Here is a 15,347-nt window from a genome sequence, read left to right as displayed (position 1 = left end):
GAGTTTTCAGTTTCACCAGTTGTTAGTTGAAATATAAAATTTGTGAAGAGTCTCATAAACAATGGATGGAAATGGAAGATTCTGTTTATCACACATGTATAACATAAAGATACTTTAGCCTATCACAACTCCATTAGGTCACATTACACATGTGTAATAACAAAACATATCATGGGTACTATTGTACCGTCAACATGGAAGATGAGATGAAAACATTAAGTAAAATATATTAAAACAAAGCCTGTCCAATCTAACCAATACAGTATCATGCTATTTTTCCTGGGACTGGGCCTTCAATCACCAGTTTGTACCAAGGTATTGCTTCTACTTCAATATCACAGGCATATACTGGTATATAATACATATACAGACTTGGGTTTATTTTGTAATATTATCATGGCATACTGCCATGATAACAAAGTCCAGAGCCAAAAGTAATGGTGCAAGGAGACTCAATTCCTTAACTGTATATTGTAATTTGACTTTATCAACACGTTATAGATGATAACCTTCACTTTACAGGGTAGTATACCTTCACAGTAGAGGTTATAACTTCACAGTACAGACTATATGTTCAAAGTACAGGCTATACCTTCATAGATTGACATTCCGAAAAAGGGGAACCAACTCTTCTAAAAAAAGTCATATCAAATTGTTGTTCAGAAAAATACAAAATCTTGTGTTGATTTAGTCTACCAAGTTTGAAAAAGATCACTTTAAATCTAGGAAGAGATTTGTGGACAAGTAAAACTTACATCCCATGGAAAGCCAGATGTTCTACCATAATACATTACATTTATATTTTTGATTGGCTTATAAAAAAGGGACAAGAGAACCAATGTCCTGGTTTTTATTGATGGACAGGAATCTTTCACAGATACATATAATTGTTCACAAAACATTAAAAAAAAAAAAAAACCCAATGGAACACATCAACATCTAGAATATAAGGTTTATCTGCCAACTTACCCCAATTCTATCAAACATGTCACAGTGGAAACAATCACATTGTTTACTTGGCCTTACTAATTAAACCTAATCTTCTGAAAGTTTATTGCCTTACAGCATTATCCATGAGGCTTCAATAATTTACAAAAATAAAATTTCACTCTGAAAAATAGATTATGATATTGTAAGAAAATTATTTGGGAATGTGTCTTAATGGAGATGATCAGATAAATAATGCATTTAATACAACATTCACTCCTTCCATGGTTCAGAAATCTGCACACCTAGTTCAATGGTTATAAATTGTTTCCACTAAAAATGAATGCTGTAGAATTTCATGTATTTGCCTACATTATCATTAATACTCAGGATATTAACACTAAGTACATATCTGCAATTCCTACTGTATTCTTTAAAATTTCTTTTATGTTCTTAAATTAGCTTGTTTTTTAAAAGTTCTAGAGGGAGAAGAATAAAGACTTAAATACTAGTTGTCAATTAATTTAAAAGTTTATTTTATGCAAAAGAGCTTTGCAGAATTGTATATTTACATCCATATAATTGATTGTCGCACAAATCAAAAGGAAAGGTATATTGATTCCAACCTAAAACATCCTTATAGCAATGATTTAAATGAAAGTCTGTCAGATAAAGCACATCCTAATATGTATAATAAGCCTAGGATCAAGTTCAGTTTGGCAGTATTTTTTGGGTTGTAGATTCCTTGACGAAACTTTCGATCTTCTTGGAAAGCCATAAATATTGTCAGCACTGGTAGAAACATCCACTTTGAACAATGAATTCCCATTAGGCAAAAAATTGTGTATGGTGCAAACACCAACACAACATATAAAAGGTATGATCCTGTCTTTCCTAATAAAATGGCAAGAGTTACAATGCCAGCTTTTTTGTCAGATATCATGTCTCGTGTATTGTTACAGTGCAATATGGCTTCTGTGTTCAATGCGAGTGGAAAGGCATATAACATAGGAACTAAGGAGAGGTACCCAGTCTGTGATAAGTACGAAAATATCACTGTCAATGGTCCAAAAGTAAGCATGATCAAAATGTCACCAAGTGCTATATATTTTAGTCCTAATCCTCCAGTATACAGGAAACTGCTAGAGAGTCCTCCAAAGTATATCAATGCTAAATGTTCCATTCTTGCTGGAGAAATGAGAGTTAGAATAAAGAATCCCATACATCCAAATATATAAAACACACCACCTAGTGTGGCGACGTCATCGGGTGTGAGGATCATATCTACCAGAGTTCTGTCATCACTATTGACTTTCTTGTCAATTCCTCTCACGTAATCAAAATAGGTGTTCACAAGGTTACCGGCTGCATGTACAGACAGAGCTGTCAAACAGGTGATGATGAAAACTGACAGGCTAAACTCCTCCGATGTTTTATAAGCCAATGTGCTGCCAAGAGCTACTGGCGTAAATGAAGCCGTAAACGACCATGGCCTTAAAGCGACTACATATTGCTGAAATTGTCTCCATACGGCCTCTTTGCTAAGAAAATGTGCCTCTGAATTATTGCGCTGGGCGTGCTTCTCCACACCATTTGGCACTGACGCCATTCTCGTAAATGTATCCACATACAAGTCACCGGTGATATTGCATGCTCAAAACAGGAAGTCGGGAAATCAGTTTACCGAAACTCGCGTAGAAGTCATGTGACGTACAGGCGACGATATATATTTTCTGGTCATTTCCTCTACAAAAGATTTCATTATTACACTTTCACAAAGGCATTCTTTAAATTATCACACAGAATTTCTTAAAGCATATCAGTAGGCATGAAAACCATTTTGAAACACAGTGTTTAGGATCAAGAATTTGTGATGTATTATGAAATCTCGCGAGATCTAGGACATACCACTTCCGGTAGAAACACGAGCGAGCAGCTGAAACTGTGTTTACTATGCAAGAGCGAACGTTGTTTGCATGCTCCGGGCCATTTGTAAGTTGATGAACTATGTGGTACCGTACCGTCGACATGATGAAATATGTTTTCGGATTTCATCATGGTATTTTGAATACTGCTTGGATAGGTGCTCTAACCTACCTCTCCGAACACGACACACGCCTCAAAATACAGACATATGATATAATATGGATATGTTTTCAGTTGAAAATGATAATTTATTTTACAATTTGATACGGCACAGAATGTCTGTACACGTTTATGTTGTTGGGATTCAATCCATGCAACGTATGGCATTTTAAAAAAAGAGCTTGGATTCCAGATTGTTGTTTCTATTTCCATATCCTTGCCCATATTTTTTCATTATTTAGCAGGTTGACAGTTAATTTCACTCTGAACATCTTAACATGCACCTAGTCAAACAATGGAGCTCATATTCATAAGTAGTCGGAAGCAATGCATGTGTTTCAATTCCTTCTAAGGTGAACTTTGTTAGCATTCAGTTGATGGCATTTATGATCAGTAATATTTTCATGATACTGAGCAGCTTATATTGTAGCACTTAGTCAACAAGGGTTAAATCCCGGGGTCATGTAAGTCACTGGTATTTACCACAAACCCAGGTCAGTGAATTGGCTGTGGGCAGGTTAAGTTTTAATTATAAACATGTCCTCAGTGACATGCATATATCAGTAACTTTGTATATTTGTATCAGTGATTTTGTGCATAAGGCGTTCTTGTAATTTCCTGAAAATACTATCATTAACATGTTTGCTATATACATGTATTATCATAAAGGTTTGGTAAATGATAAAATGAAGTAAGGAAAGTTGTTTTCAGGTTTTGGGAAAAAAATACAAAATTTATAAGAATATTGGTAAATAATATACAGAGTTGATTTCTATGAATATAGTAGCTAGATTACATTTATTTTCATAAGACTCTTGATATTTATTGTCTGTATACATATATATTTATGTTCACAACATTATTGATATCAAATTCTTCAATGTTTCAGTTAAGGACAATGAGTTGACATTTGGCTGAGCTGATCAATTTCAAACATCATAATGGCAAACACAGCAGCTATGAACCAGTTCATTACGGGGCTGAAAAGCCGGTCAGAGGACGTGCGAGTCAAGGCAGCAAATGACCTCCACCATTTTGTCAGCACTGAGTTAAGAGAGATGCAATTAGAAGAGCACACATCATTCATGGATGAGTTTAATCATCATATATTTGAAATGGTTTCCAGCTCTGACCTAAATGAGAGGAAGGGAGGCATCTTAGCTATTGGTAATTCATCATTGGGGGAGAGCAAGCCTTTTTTAATCTCAGACTTTGAAAATTTCATCTTTCCAATTTTAGATTACATTTCAGTCAATTGTTTACCTTCATTTGACAAAAAAAAAAAATTGCTTTGCTATTACATTTCCTACATTTTGCCTGAAATGAGGATTATTTTAATACATGTGCCTAATAGTGACTAAATAAATATGGAATTGAGCAAAAGTAGACAGGTTAAGTCTAAATATTGTCTTCCCTCTTTCCCAGTGAGTCTGATTGCAGTGGATGTTGGTAATATGTCCACAAGAATTAGCCGTTTTGCCAACTACCTGAGAAATTTGTTGCCTTCAAGTGATGTAAGTGCTATGGAAATGGCTGCCAAAGCAGTCGGAATACTAGCTTTATCTTCTGGGACGTCTGCAGCAGACTATGTTGACTTTGAAGTGAAACGTGCTCTTGAGTGGCTAACTGGTGATAGACAGGAGAATAGGAGACATGCAGCTGTAAGTTTTCTTATAAATGTTTTAGATGGGTGATAAACCAGGCATAATGTTTATTAAAATTTCACTGTTTAAATTCAGTTGAAAAAATTGTTGGGAGTAGATTTTTTACCTGATATGATATGTAGATTCTTTGTCAAAATTCATTTGGTCATTTTGGAATATTCACAAAGGTACAAAAAGGATTTATCTTGAAAACTGCTGAGTGAAAATGCTAATTATAGTTCTTTTTTACAACAATTTTGTAACAAGAAACAGATGGTCCTTGGTAAAATTATTCACTGTATTGCCTGAAGTATGAAGTGTTACACCAGATCCATGAGAGTTCATTTGTGTTGACTTTTCATTAACAGGTACTTGTCCTGAAAGAACTGGCTGTGTGTACACCCACATTCTTCTTTCAGCAAGTTCAGCAATTCTTTGACTCAATTTTTACTGCTATCAGAGATCCCAAGGTAGGATATTATCAATTTTACCTACATTTGTAGTAATTTTGACCAAATAATGAAAGCATAGAATGTTATTTCTTCACCAATAAAGCTTAATATCTGTAAGTTTTTATTTTTATGCATGTATATCATTTACATTGCATTCTTGTACTCTAGCCAAATGTGGTGTTTATCTACAAGTTTCCTGTTGGCAAGTTAGCATTGATCCTTGTAATCACACATGGTATCAACATTAGTTGCAGAATGGTAAATTGACTCTATCTGTTTGATACCTATTGACATATCACATTCAAGTTTCCTTGAAGAAAACACCCATATTCAGTACATACTCATTTATTATGATATAGATATTTTTCTACCTTGTAGCAAAGTGTAAAAGATAAACAGTGAAAGAAAGCGCACATTCTTTACTTCTCATAAAACTATATATTTTCATTTTCTGATAACATTGTATTTGTAGCCAATCATTCGAGAGGGAGCTGCTGCAGCTCTACGAGCTGCTCTTGCTGTGACATCACAGAGAGAGTCCAAAGCCACACAGAGGTCACAGTGGTATAGGGTAGGTAGTTCACGCAGAGGTCACAGTGGTACAGGGTAGGTAGTTCACACAGAGGTCATAGTGGTACAGGGGAGGTAACTCAGAGGTCAAAATAGATAATTTATTGATTTTTTTTCTAAGAGACTTGCTAGAAATTGTGAATACACCATATCCTTTGAAGTAGACTCATCTAGATTTTCAAAATGATGGTTAGGCTATAATAACGTTTCTACCAAAATCACTGTAGAAATGGTATTTGGCTTGATCTATCTCTATTATAACTAAAATTTCATAAAACTGCATGAAAAGACAGTGCACTGAAAGTATTCTGATTTTCAAATTAGCATTATTTTCTCAAAAAGGAAATTATTGTTTCAATTAAGGAAAAATGTTTTCTTATTATTTAAAGCAATGTTATGAGGAGGCAGAAAAACAGTTTGATGAGCTTCAGAGTCGTGAGAAAAAGCTTTCAAGAGATGACTGGGCGCATGGGTCCCTTCTTATCATCAATGAACTACTACGATGTAGTAATGTAGAAGGAGAGGTAAGTTTTCCATTGAACTGCTAAAAACTCTTTAATGGTGACCGTAAATGAAAACCCAAGAATTTTATTTGAGTACCAGATAATTGAATTACAATGGACTGTAATATATTTATATTATGATTGTCAGAAGCTGTGATGAAAATAAATTGTAATAAGTTTAGATATTTTCATTTTAGTGAAAGTATCAGAGATTTCATTTCAGAGTATGTATTTAGGTTTTAAGATAACTTAGACTCAGTAATACACATTATCTCAGACTGATAATGGGTTTTGACCAATGCCACTGTTATGAAAACATACTTCAGGCATTATCAAAAATAACTCAACAGATGGAAATAGAAGACTTTTTCATGTTTGTTTCTAAACACCAAATAACCAGTGAATGTGGATCTTGATTTCAGAGGTTAAGAATAGAAATGGAAGAGATTACTGTACAACAATACCTACATGAAAAGACTGTTAAGGTAAGATTTATTATTTGGAGTAATATTCTTTTTACTCGCCATATGTATTTTGGTATATTCTGCATCATGCTATCATTTATAACCACGAATATAGCAAAATGAAATCCCCTTCCAATATTACTTACAGTATGTGGATTATGTCTGTCAGACAACTAAGGGAATACAGCCTCTGTATTGTAACCGACATCTTTACGTCTCCACCGTATCTCACTCCATGTTTTTACTGGTCATCAAGAGTCAATACTGCCACTGCCATGCCAAGCCTGACAAATTCTGTGGGGATCTAAAACCATGTTTATCCACTTCCATTAAACATGAAGTTTTTAATTTTTCTCCATTGCTTTACCGCTGAATAAGGTAACGAAACCTCCATATTGGTGGAATTGAAGACTTGTGTCCCTGATTTTCAAAGACTCTTCTCTCTGAGTACATTGTTTTGGACACACTGTAATCCCAAATTCAAAATTCAAAAAGGGAACACTGCTGAATTTATAACCTCCTTAACTTTAGTCTTATATGGATCTCAACCAAGATTGTCACAAAGCATTCTTGGAAACTAACAATAAATTCTTGTGTAAGGTAAGAGTGTAGCTTCTGGCTTTAAACCAGAACAGTTGGGCAATTTCAGGCTTCTTCGGAATAGTAGATATCACAACAAGCTTTTAATGAAGAATTCTTTGGATTAGGAAATTTATTGTGACATGAAGGAAGAGTTATTCTCCTGGATACCAACACCAATGTAACAAATTATTCCCAGTGTGACTATTTTGTTCTGGTATATATAATCCAGGTTTGTGTCCCTTGCCTTGTCATAAACATATTTACAGTTGTCGAGAAGAAGTGTCTAAACAGGAGGAAATGGATGTTAAATGATGACAGTATTTGTATGTTTATTCCTTAGGAAACTTCCAAACACAAATCACAAGGAAACGTCATTGCTCTGCAACAGCTGCAACAAAAATCATCTCCCCTGACTAACTTTGGCATGGGATCTCGACAAGTTCCACAGAAAATACCCTTTTTTGAAAGCCATTCCTGTAAAGACTTGATGACTGCAAACTTTGATAAGGTACTACTGAAGAAATAATTGTTACAATTCTTAGTAATGTAAATATGAATGTCTTTGTCAAATGTTTCTGTTCATCCAGTTTGTTAAAATTCCTGACATTTAATGCGATATAATCGGAAAGTCTAATTTTCATTTCTTGATGGTAAAATCTATATAAACCTAAGTATGACTGTAACTTGGTTCAATATTTTTAAAAATGACATAATTGCTGTAAAGCATTGTGATTTTTCTGTAGGTATGCACCTTAATTTTGAGGAACAAAGGAAGTCGCTCAACATATGTTCAACAGACTCTGCTGATAGTGTTTCCAAGACTTGCAGCTTTCGATCATACCACCTTCTCTAGACTGTGAGTTCAACTTAACAAATTCTACCTAAAATTAAATGAGATCTTTTGAATATTCCAGGTTAAGGACAACGTGACAGATCATTTTAGTCCAACTTAAGCTGTAATGTCATCCAACAAAATAAATAACGGATCAAATTCTAGAAGTTATTGTTCAGTGTTATCTACATACAGGAAACAAACCTCAGATATAATTGTGAGTTTTGAGAAAAGTTAGTATCATGCAAAAAACACTAGAGGTGGGTGATTGTGTAACAGATGTGCATTTTTCCTGCACAGTTGTTGAAAAAATTTAATTGTGAAATCCATAGATAATAATGTATTTATCAGAGTATAGATTTAATATTTCAACTCTGAATAGCAGATACTAATATCATTGATTGAGATCAATGTTAATGTTGCATTTTCATTCAGTTTGGTAAATACTTGACATACCTGTTGAAAGTGGAGTCTACTGCAAAATCATTAACTTTTTTGGGAGATTTTTTTCATTGAATTCATGAAATTATGTACAAATGAAAGTTGTCATGGATTGCCAAGTGAATTTTGTGTGCAAGATTTATTCACGAAATCAAGTGCAAACAAACATGTATATTTTGGAAAACCACAAACTTTGAGCACCACAGAAATGTACAATTTTACAGTATATTTATGTGAGGAAAAGTATTAATCACAGAGGTGATTGGAATCAAATATTTAATGATTTGATATTCCAGGTATCTTGAAGAAACAATAAACTTTCTGCTATTAACATTGAAAAACTCCAAGGAAAGGACAGCAGCATTTCAAGCATTAGGCCTTTTGTCCATCTCGGTAGAGGAAGACGTTTCTAAACATCTTGGCAAGATTATGGAGGTCCTCAAAAACTCCCTTCCATCTAAGGATCTGCCTGCCAAGTAAGTGCATATACAATTCTACTTCACTAACAAAGAAAGGGAACTCTGGATGCTTCAGGTTTTATTTACAAGGTCTATTTTGCTGATGCAGAGTTATGACATATCACATTTAAGGTCCAACAATATTCGCCCCCATGCACCATTGAGAAGTGCTGGAAGATTGAAACAGGTGTTTGATGCATTTTAATTCATTGTCTGGCTCTTCTGTGTCTATTACATAAATTCTTATTTGAATTAAAAATTGTTATTCACTTAAAATTTTTTTAATACAATCTGTTTAATTGAAGTTTTTCTGTTTGTTTATAATTTTTTTAAAAACTTAAAATGCAGAACTATAATTAGCTATAAACTCTTTCTAATATTGAATACTCTTTATATTGTAACAGGAAAATGTTATACAATATTACCGGTAATCATGTTTCTAGGAAGCACAAGAGTTTCGTTGTGGACCCAGCAGTGTTTACATGTATCAGCATGCTGGCACGAGCGGTCGGGCCTAGGATGACAAAGGATGTCCGAGACATGCTGGACTCTATGCTAGCTACCGGACTGAGGTGACATTTTTCTCACAGTTTCTTCTTTAAAACAAGATTTAATGAAAATACTCTTTTTGATTGCTATTCTAATGTGTCTCTAAGTGTTTATCACCATACAAATATTAATGAAGTTAATGATGGGGTACCACCTTGTTTAAGAGACGTATGACTGGTTTATTCTAGCCCTGCTCTCACTGCTGCTCTGAAGGACCTTGCCACTCAAATCCCTCAGCTCAAAAAAGAAATTCAAGATGGCCTACTGAAAAGTCTATCCTTGATCCTGATTGGACGCCCTTTGAAACACCCAGGGGCTCCAAACTCGCCAACATTGCCTATACCAGTGTCAGGTGAACATTTCATTTTTTTAAAGCTGATTTTTGTTTTGTTGAGTTTCAGTTCATTGTAATATATCTGATATGAATGGTAATTATCTAGAATAGTTAATTTCATAGCACAACTTACTGATTTGTAAAATTCCATTAAAAAGTCACACCCAAAGTTGTTGGAGTAATCATTATAAGTTTGTAGAACAATACATGAAGATATTCATCATTGTATGGTTAAAGAATTAAATTTTCACTTTTGAACTTCTGTAGAAATGAGTACAGCCTGAATTTGGTGATAATTGTTTTGGTAAGTCTATAGGTTTTGGTGGCTCACAGTTACTACATACTTTATATAATTAGCAGATGATAATCATCACTGTTCTCATTGATGGATTTATTGTATTTCAGGATCTATTGGAAACCTTGCAGAAACACAGGACGTTACAAGCATAACTTTAGCACTCAAGACTCTAGGAAGCTTTGATTTTGAAGGTTAGTACAGGTTTTGATATCTTTAAACAGCAAATTGTTATACAGAACTGGATGAAACGAGCTGCATGATATAAAAATGATTAAGGGATTGTTGTACTGTTTTCATTTTAGAAAAGCATGTTCTTGATTTCTTCTTTAGATCAATAATTAACATCATCAATACATATAACAAGGATTATCATGACTCATGGAATTATCTGAAGGAGTTCAGCAGAAGATAGGTTCCACAATCATACTTTCTACTGGCAACTAGAAATATTCTGGTTTTTTTAGGTCATTCGTTGACCCAGTTTGTGAAGCACTGTGCAGAACATCACCTTTCCAGTGAGTTCAAAGACATTCGAATGGAAGCAGTCCGTACATGTGCCAGACTGTTGTCACCACTGCTGGTGGTAAGTACCACAGTATACCACTGCTTGTGGTAAGTATCCCAGTATACCACTGATAGAAGCAGTCCATACATGTGCAAGGCTGTTGTCACCACTGCTGGTGGTAGGTACCACAGTATACCACTGATAGAAGCAGTCCGTACATGTGCAACGCTGTTGTCACCACTGCTGGTGGTAGGTACCACAGTATACCACTGATAGAAGCAGTCCGTACATGTGCAAGGCTGTTGTCACCACTGCTGGTGGTAGGTACCACAGTATACCACTGATAGAAGCAGTCCGTACATGTGCCAGGCTGTTGTCACCACTGCTGGTGGTAAGTAGCCCACTATACCACTGCTGGTGGTAAGTACCCCTGTATACCACTGATGGAAGCAGTCTGTACATGTGCCAGGCTGTTGTCACCACTGCTGGTGGTAAGTACCCCTGTATACCACTGATGGAAGCAGTCCGTACATGTGCCAGGCTGTTGTCACCACTGCTGGTGGTAAGTAGCCTTGTGCCAGGCTGTTGTCACCACTGCTGGTGGTAAGTAGCCTTGTGCCAGGCTGTTGTCACCACTGCTGGTGGTAAGTAGTCTTGTGCCAGGCTGTTGTCACCACTGCTGGTGATAAGTAGCCCACTATACCACTGCTGGTGGTAAGTAGCCCTGTATACCACTGATGGAAGCAGTCCGTACATGTGCCAGGCTGTTGTCATCACTGCTAGTGGTAAGTAGCCCTGTATACCAGTGATAGTTGTAGGTATCCCAGTATACCACTGCTTGTGGTAAGTATATCAATAGACATCAGTAGCCAACTGGGACCAGACTACCTGGAGAAAACCCATGTACATTACAAATATTTCACCTAACCACCCATGTACCTTTGCCAGTTTTCTTTGATTCACTTAGCTATTCTTAAACTTAAAAGTAGGGAGTAATTAATGTAATGTTTTGTTTATATGTGTGACAGGCCATCTGGCTGCCTTTCTTGTGTGCAAGTCAAAATGCTCCTTGAATTTATTATAAAATATTAGATTTGATTACATCTTTAGATAATGATTTAAAGTTCTGCTGTTAGCAATGATGTTGAAAAAATATCCAGGAATTTATCTTATTTTACTATGTATAGAGAGTATAAGAGGAGATTTAACTTTCTATGTATAGATAGTATAAGAGGAGATTTATTTTCTATAAATAGATAGTATAAGAGGAGATTTAACTTTCTATAAATAGATAGTATAAGAGGAGATTTAACTTTCTATGTATAGATAGTATAAGAGGAGATTTAACTTTCTATAAATAGATAGTATAAGAGGAGATTTAACTTTCTATGTATATATAGTATAAGAGGAGATTTAACTTTCTATAAATAGAGAGTATAAGAGGAGATTTAACTTTCTATGTATAGATAGTATAAGAGGAGATTTAACTTTCTATGTATAGAGAGTATAAGAGGAGATTTGACTTTCTATAAATAGATAGTATAAGAGGAGATTTAACTTTCTATAAATAGATAGTATAAGAGGAGATTTAACTTTCTATGTATAGATAGTATAAGAGGAGATTTAACTTTCTATGTATAGATAGTATAAGAGGAGATTTAACTTTCTATGTATAGATAGTATAAGAGGAGATTTAACTTTCTATAAATAGATAGTATAAGAGGAGATTTAACTTTCTATAAATAGATAGTATAAGAGGAGATTTAACTTTCTATAAATAGATAGTATAAGAGGAGATTTAACTTTCTATAAATAGATAGTATAAGAGGAGATTTAACTTTCTATGTATAGATAGTATAAGAGGAGATTTAACTTTCTATAAATAGATAGTATAAGAGGAGATTTAACTTTCTATAAATAGATAGTATAAGAGGAGATTTAACTTTCTATAAATAGATAGTATAAGAGGAGATTTAACTTTCTATGTATAGATAGTATAAGAGGAGATTTAACTTTCTATAAATAGATAGTATAAGAGGAGATTTAACTTTCTATAAATAGATAGTATAAGAGGAGATTTAACTTTCTATAAATAGATAGTATAAGAGGAGATTTAACTTTCTATGTATAGAGAGTATAAGAGGAGATTTAACTTTCTATGTATAGAGAGTATAAGAGGAGATTTAACTTTCTATAAATAGATAGTATAAGAGGAGATTTAACTTTCTATAAATAGATAGTATAAGAGGAGATTTAACTTTCTATCAATAGATAGTATAAGAGGAGATTTAACTTTCTATGTATAGATAGTATAAGAGGAGATTTAACTTTCTATAAATAGATAGTATAAGAGGAGATTTAACTTTCTATAAATAGATAGTATAAGAGGAGATTTAACTTTCTATGTATAGACAGTATAAGAGGAGATTTAACTTTCTATGTATAGATAGTATAAGAGGAGATTTAACTTTCTATAAATAGATAGTATAAGAGGAGATTTAACTTTCTATAAATAGATAGTATAAGAGGAGATTTAACTTTCTATAAATAGATAGTATAAGAGGAGATTTAACTTTCTATAAATAGATAGTATAAGAGGAGATTTAACTTTCTATAAATAGATAGTATAAGAGGAGATTTAACTTTCTATACATAGATAGTATAAGAGGAGATTTAACTTTCTATGTATAGAGAGTATAAGAGGAGATTTAACTTTCTATAAATAGATAGTATAAGAGGAGATTTAACTTTCTATAAATAGATAGTATAAGAGGAGATTTAACTTTCTATACATAGATAGTATAAGAGGAGATTTAACTTTCTATAAATAGATAGTATAAGAGGAGATTTTACTTTCTATAATAGGTAATGTTAGAAATTTAACATACAACATTTTGTGTTGCTATTAGCTTATAATATGTTACAGCTGCTGGCCTCTAACCAAGGACAGATCAGTATGGCTGCTATGAACACTGTGGCTGAAGTTCTACACAAACTTCTCGTTGTGGGAATCACTGACACTGGTAATATTATACATATATGATACATTTACCATCCTGTGATCACTTGTAATAACTGTTAAGTTCACTAATGCTGTCTGAGACACCCAGGCCATGTTTATACGGACACATTGGTTTGCTAACATATTTGAAATGTATCGTTTCTGGCATAGATTGGGACAGACCTACAGATATTTATCCAGGTCATGAAAGTCTTCATCAAAGCTTGTCAGAAAACAAAATTAGATCAGTAGGTCTGTATATATTGCATACATGAACAGCCCTGGTCCAACTTGTCAAAGTGATAAATGGAAACAGCCCTAGTTAAGTCAACCCACCAAATTCGGGGAATTAAGGTTATTGTTCTGTTTCTTGGTTATTGTTATTGTTATTTTTCATTTTCTTTCGTCATTTAGTTTCCGCAGCTTATCTCAGAAACTACTTGGTGAATTCTCATGAAACTTTGCATACATGATCAGTATGATGTCTAGTTGTGCACCTTACTTTTTTCTTGGGATTGATTTCCAAGATGGCCACTGCGGGGTGGAAAGTGTGATGACTTCTGCTATAACAGTTGCAATTCTAATTTTATATTACTTTTTTCAAACTAGTAAAAAATAAAAAAAATTGTGGTGTTGATGCATCACACTGATATATCCAATATAATTCTAATAGCTGACATTTCTGTTGTTATTGACAGATTCTGACATTCGTTTCTGTGTATTGATGTCTCTTGATGAGAGATTTGATCCCCATTTGGCCCAGGCTGAAAATCTCAGTGCCCTGTTTGTCGCCCTTAATGATGAGGTGTTTGATATTCGGGAGCTCGCCATCTGTATGATTGGTAGATTGAGCAGTAAAAATCCAGCTTATGTGATGCCATCGCTGCGTAAAACTCTAATACAGGTAAATATGTTTTAATTATAAGACATGCTGTAGATTTAATCTTTTTCAAATACTGACCCAGCAATTTCTTTTTGGAGATGCATAAAAAGTGTGAAAGATTTTACTCAATGAAATTGTTATTATGTTGTTAATAATTTCTAGATAAAGAAGTAGACCTACAGTAATGTTTTATAACATTGTAAATATGTGAGAAAATTTTAAGACAACTTTATCGAAGTAAAAACCCTAATTTTATTGTCATTTCCTTAAAGACGTTTACTGAATTAGGTGAAAACAGCATATCAGTCAGAATTATATACTAAAATTTTGGATATTTATCTGTTGACATTATTTTGATGTATTCCATTTGATAACAGATCCTGACAGAATTAGAACATAGTGGTGTAGGGCGTAACAAAGAACAGGCTGCACGCATGTTAGGCCATCTTGTCGCTAATGCTGCACGATTGATACGACCATATATGGAGCCAATATTGAAGGTGAATAAGCTTTGGAATTCTACATACGATCTTTTATCACCTAATCAGATTGTTATCAGTGAATTCGCCCAAGTAATATTTGTTGGTTTATGTCCTTAGTGTTCATTGATTGTGCTTGTAAGAAATTGATTATGATGTCGTATTATGGATAATTATGTTAAGTCACAAATTGAAAATGGTGCAAAAATTATGGCTGCCTTTGTTTTATTTTGCCATCCACATTTTGATTTTAAAAGTCGCAAAATGTTATGTATATGAAATATCATAAATTTGTTCTCAATTTTCAGATGAGATCTTAAGAAGTTTTTTATTTTTCTTAT

At 34.0% G+C, this 15,347-nt stretch overlaps 2 protein-coding genes across 2 annotated transcripts in view; one reads left to right on the top strand and one right to left on the bottom strand.

Moving 5' to 3' along the window:
* Positions 1-788: 788 nt before the first annotated feature.
* LOC132547009 (ubiA prenyltransferase domain-containing protein 1 homolog) lies at positions 789-2,645 on the bottom strand. Its single transcript, XM_060210741.1, has one exon. The coding sequence runs from the start codon at positions 2,534-2,536 to the stop codon at positions 1,565-1,567; it is 972 nt and encodes a 323-aa protein (XP_060066724.1). The 5' UTR covers positions 2,537-2,645; the 3' UTR covers positions 789-1,564.
* A 1,276-nt stretch (positions 2,646-3,921) lies between these two features.
* The window catches only part of LOC132547010 (serine/threonine-protein kinase mTOR-like), a 43,098-nt gene continuing 31,672 nt past the window's right edge, over positions 3,922-15,347 (top strand). The window contains exons 1-16 of the mRNA XM_060210743.1: positions 3,922-4,179; positions 4,438-4,673; positions 5,024-5,125; positions 5,580-5,678; positions 6,067-6,201; positions 6,603-6,665; positions 7,567-7,734; positions 7,970-8,082; positions 8,796-8,975; positions 9,401-9,529; positions 9,695-9,858; positions 10,246-10,329; positions 10,603-10,721; positions 13,570-13,666; positions 14,343-14,548; positions 14,905-15,027. Coding sequence (XP_060066726.1) covers positions 3,954-4,179; positions 4,438-4,673; positions 5,024-5,125; positions 5,580-5,678; positions 6,067-6,201; positions 6,603-6,665; positions 7,567-7,734; positions 7,970-8,082; positions 8,796-8,975; positions 9,401-9,529; positions 9,695-9,858; positions 10,246-10,329; positions 10,603-10,721; positions 13,570-13,666; positions 14,343-14,548; positions 14,905-15,027 — 2,244 coding nt within the window. The 5' untranslated portion in view covers positions 3,922-3,953. The remainder of the gene's footprint in view (positions 4,180-4,437; positions 4,674-5,023; positions 5,126-5,579; positions 5,679-6,066; positions 6,202-6,602; positions 6,666-7,566; positions 7,735-7,969; positions 8,083-8,795; positions 8,976-9,400; positions 9,530-9,694; positions 9,859-10,245; positions 10,330-10,602; positions 10,722-13,569; positions 13,667-14,342; positions 14,549-14,904; positions 15,028-15,347) is intronic.

Source organism: Ylistrum balloti, unplaced genomic scaffold (assembly GCF_031769215.1).
Source record: "Ylistrum balloti isolate Yb309-2 unplaced genomic scaffold, AGI_CSIRO_Ybal_v1 Utg369926, whole genome shotgun sequence".
NCBI lineage: Eukaryota > Metazoa > Mollusca > Bivalvia > Pectinida > Pectinidae > Ylistrum > Ylistrum balloti.
This window is presented reverse-complemented; position numbering and strand designations above follow the sequence as displayed.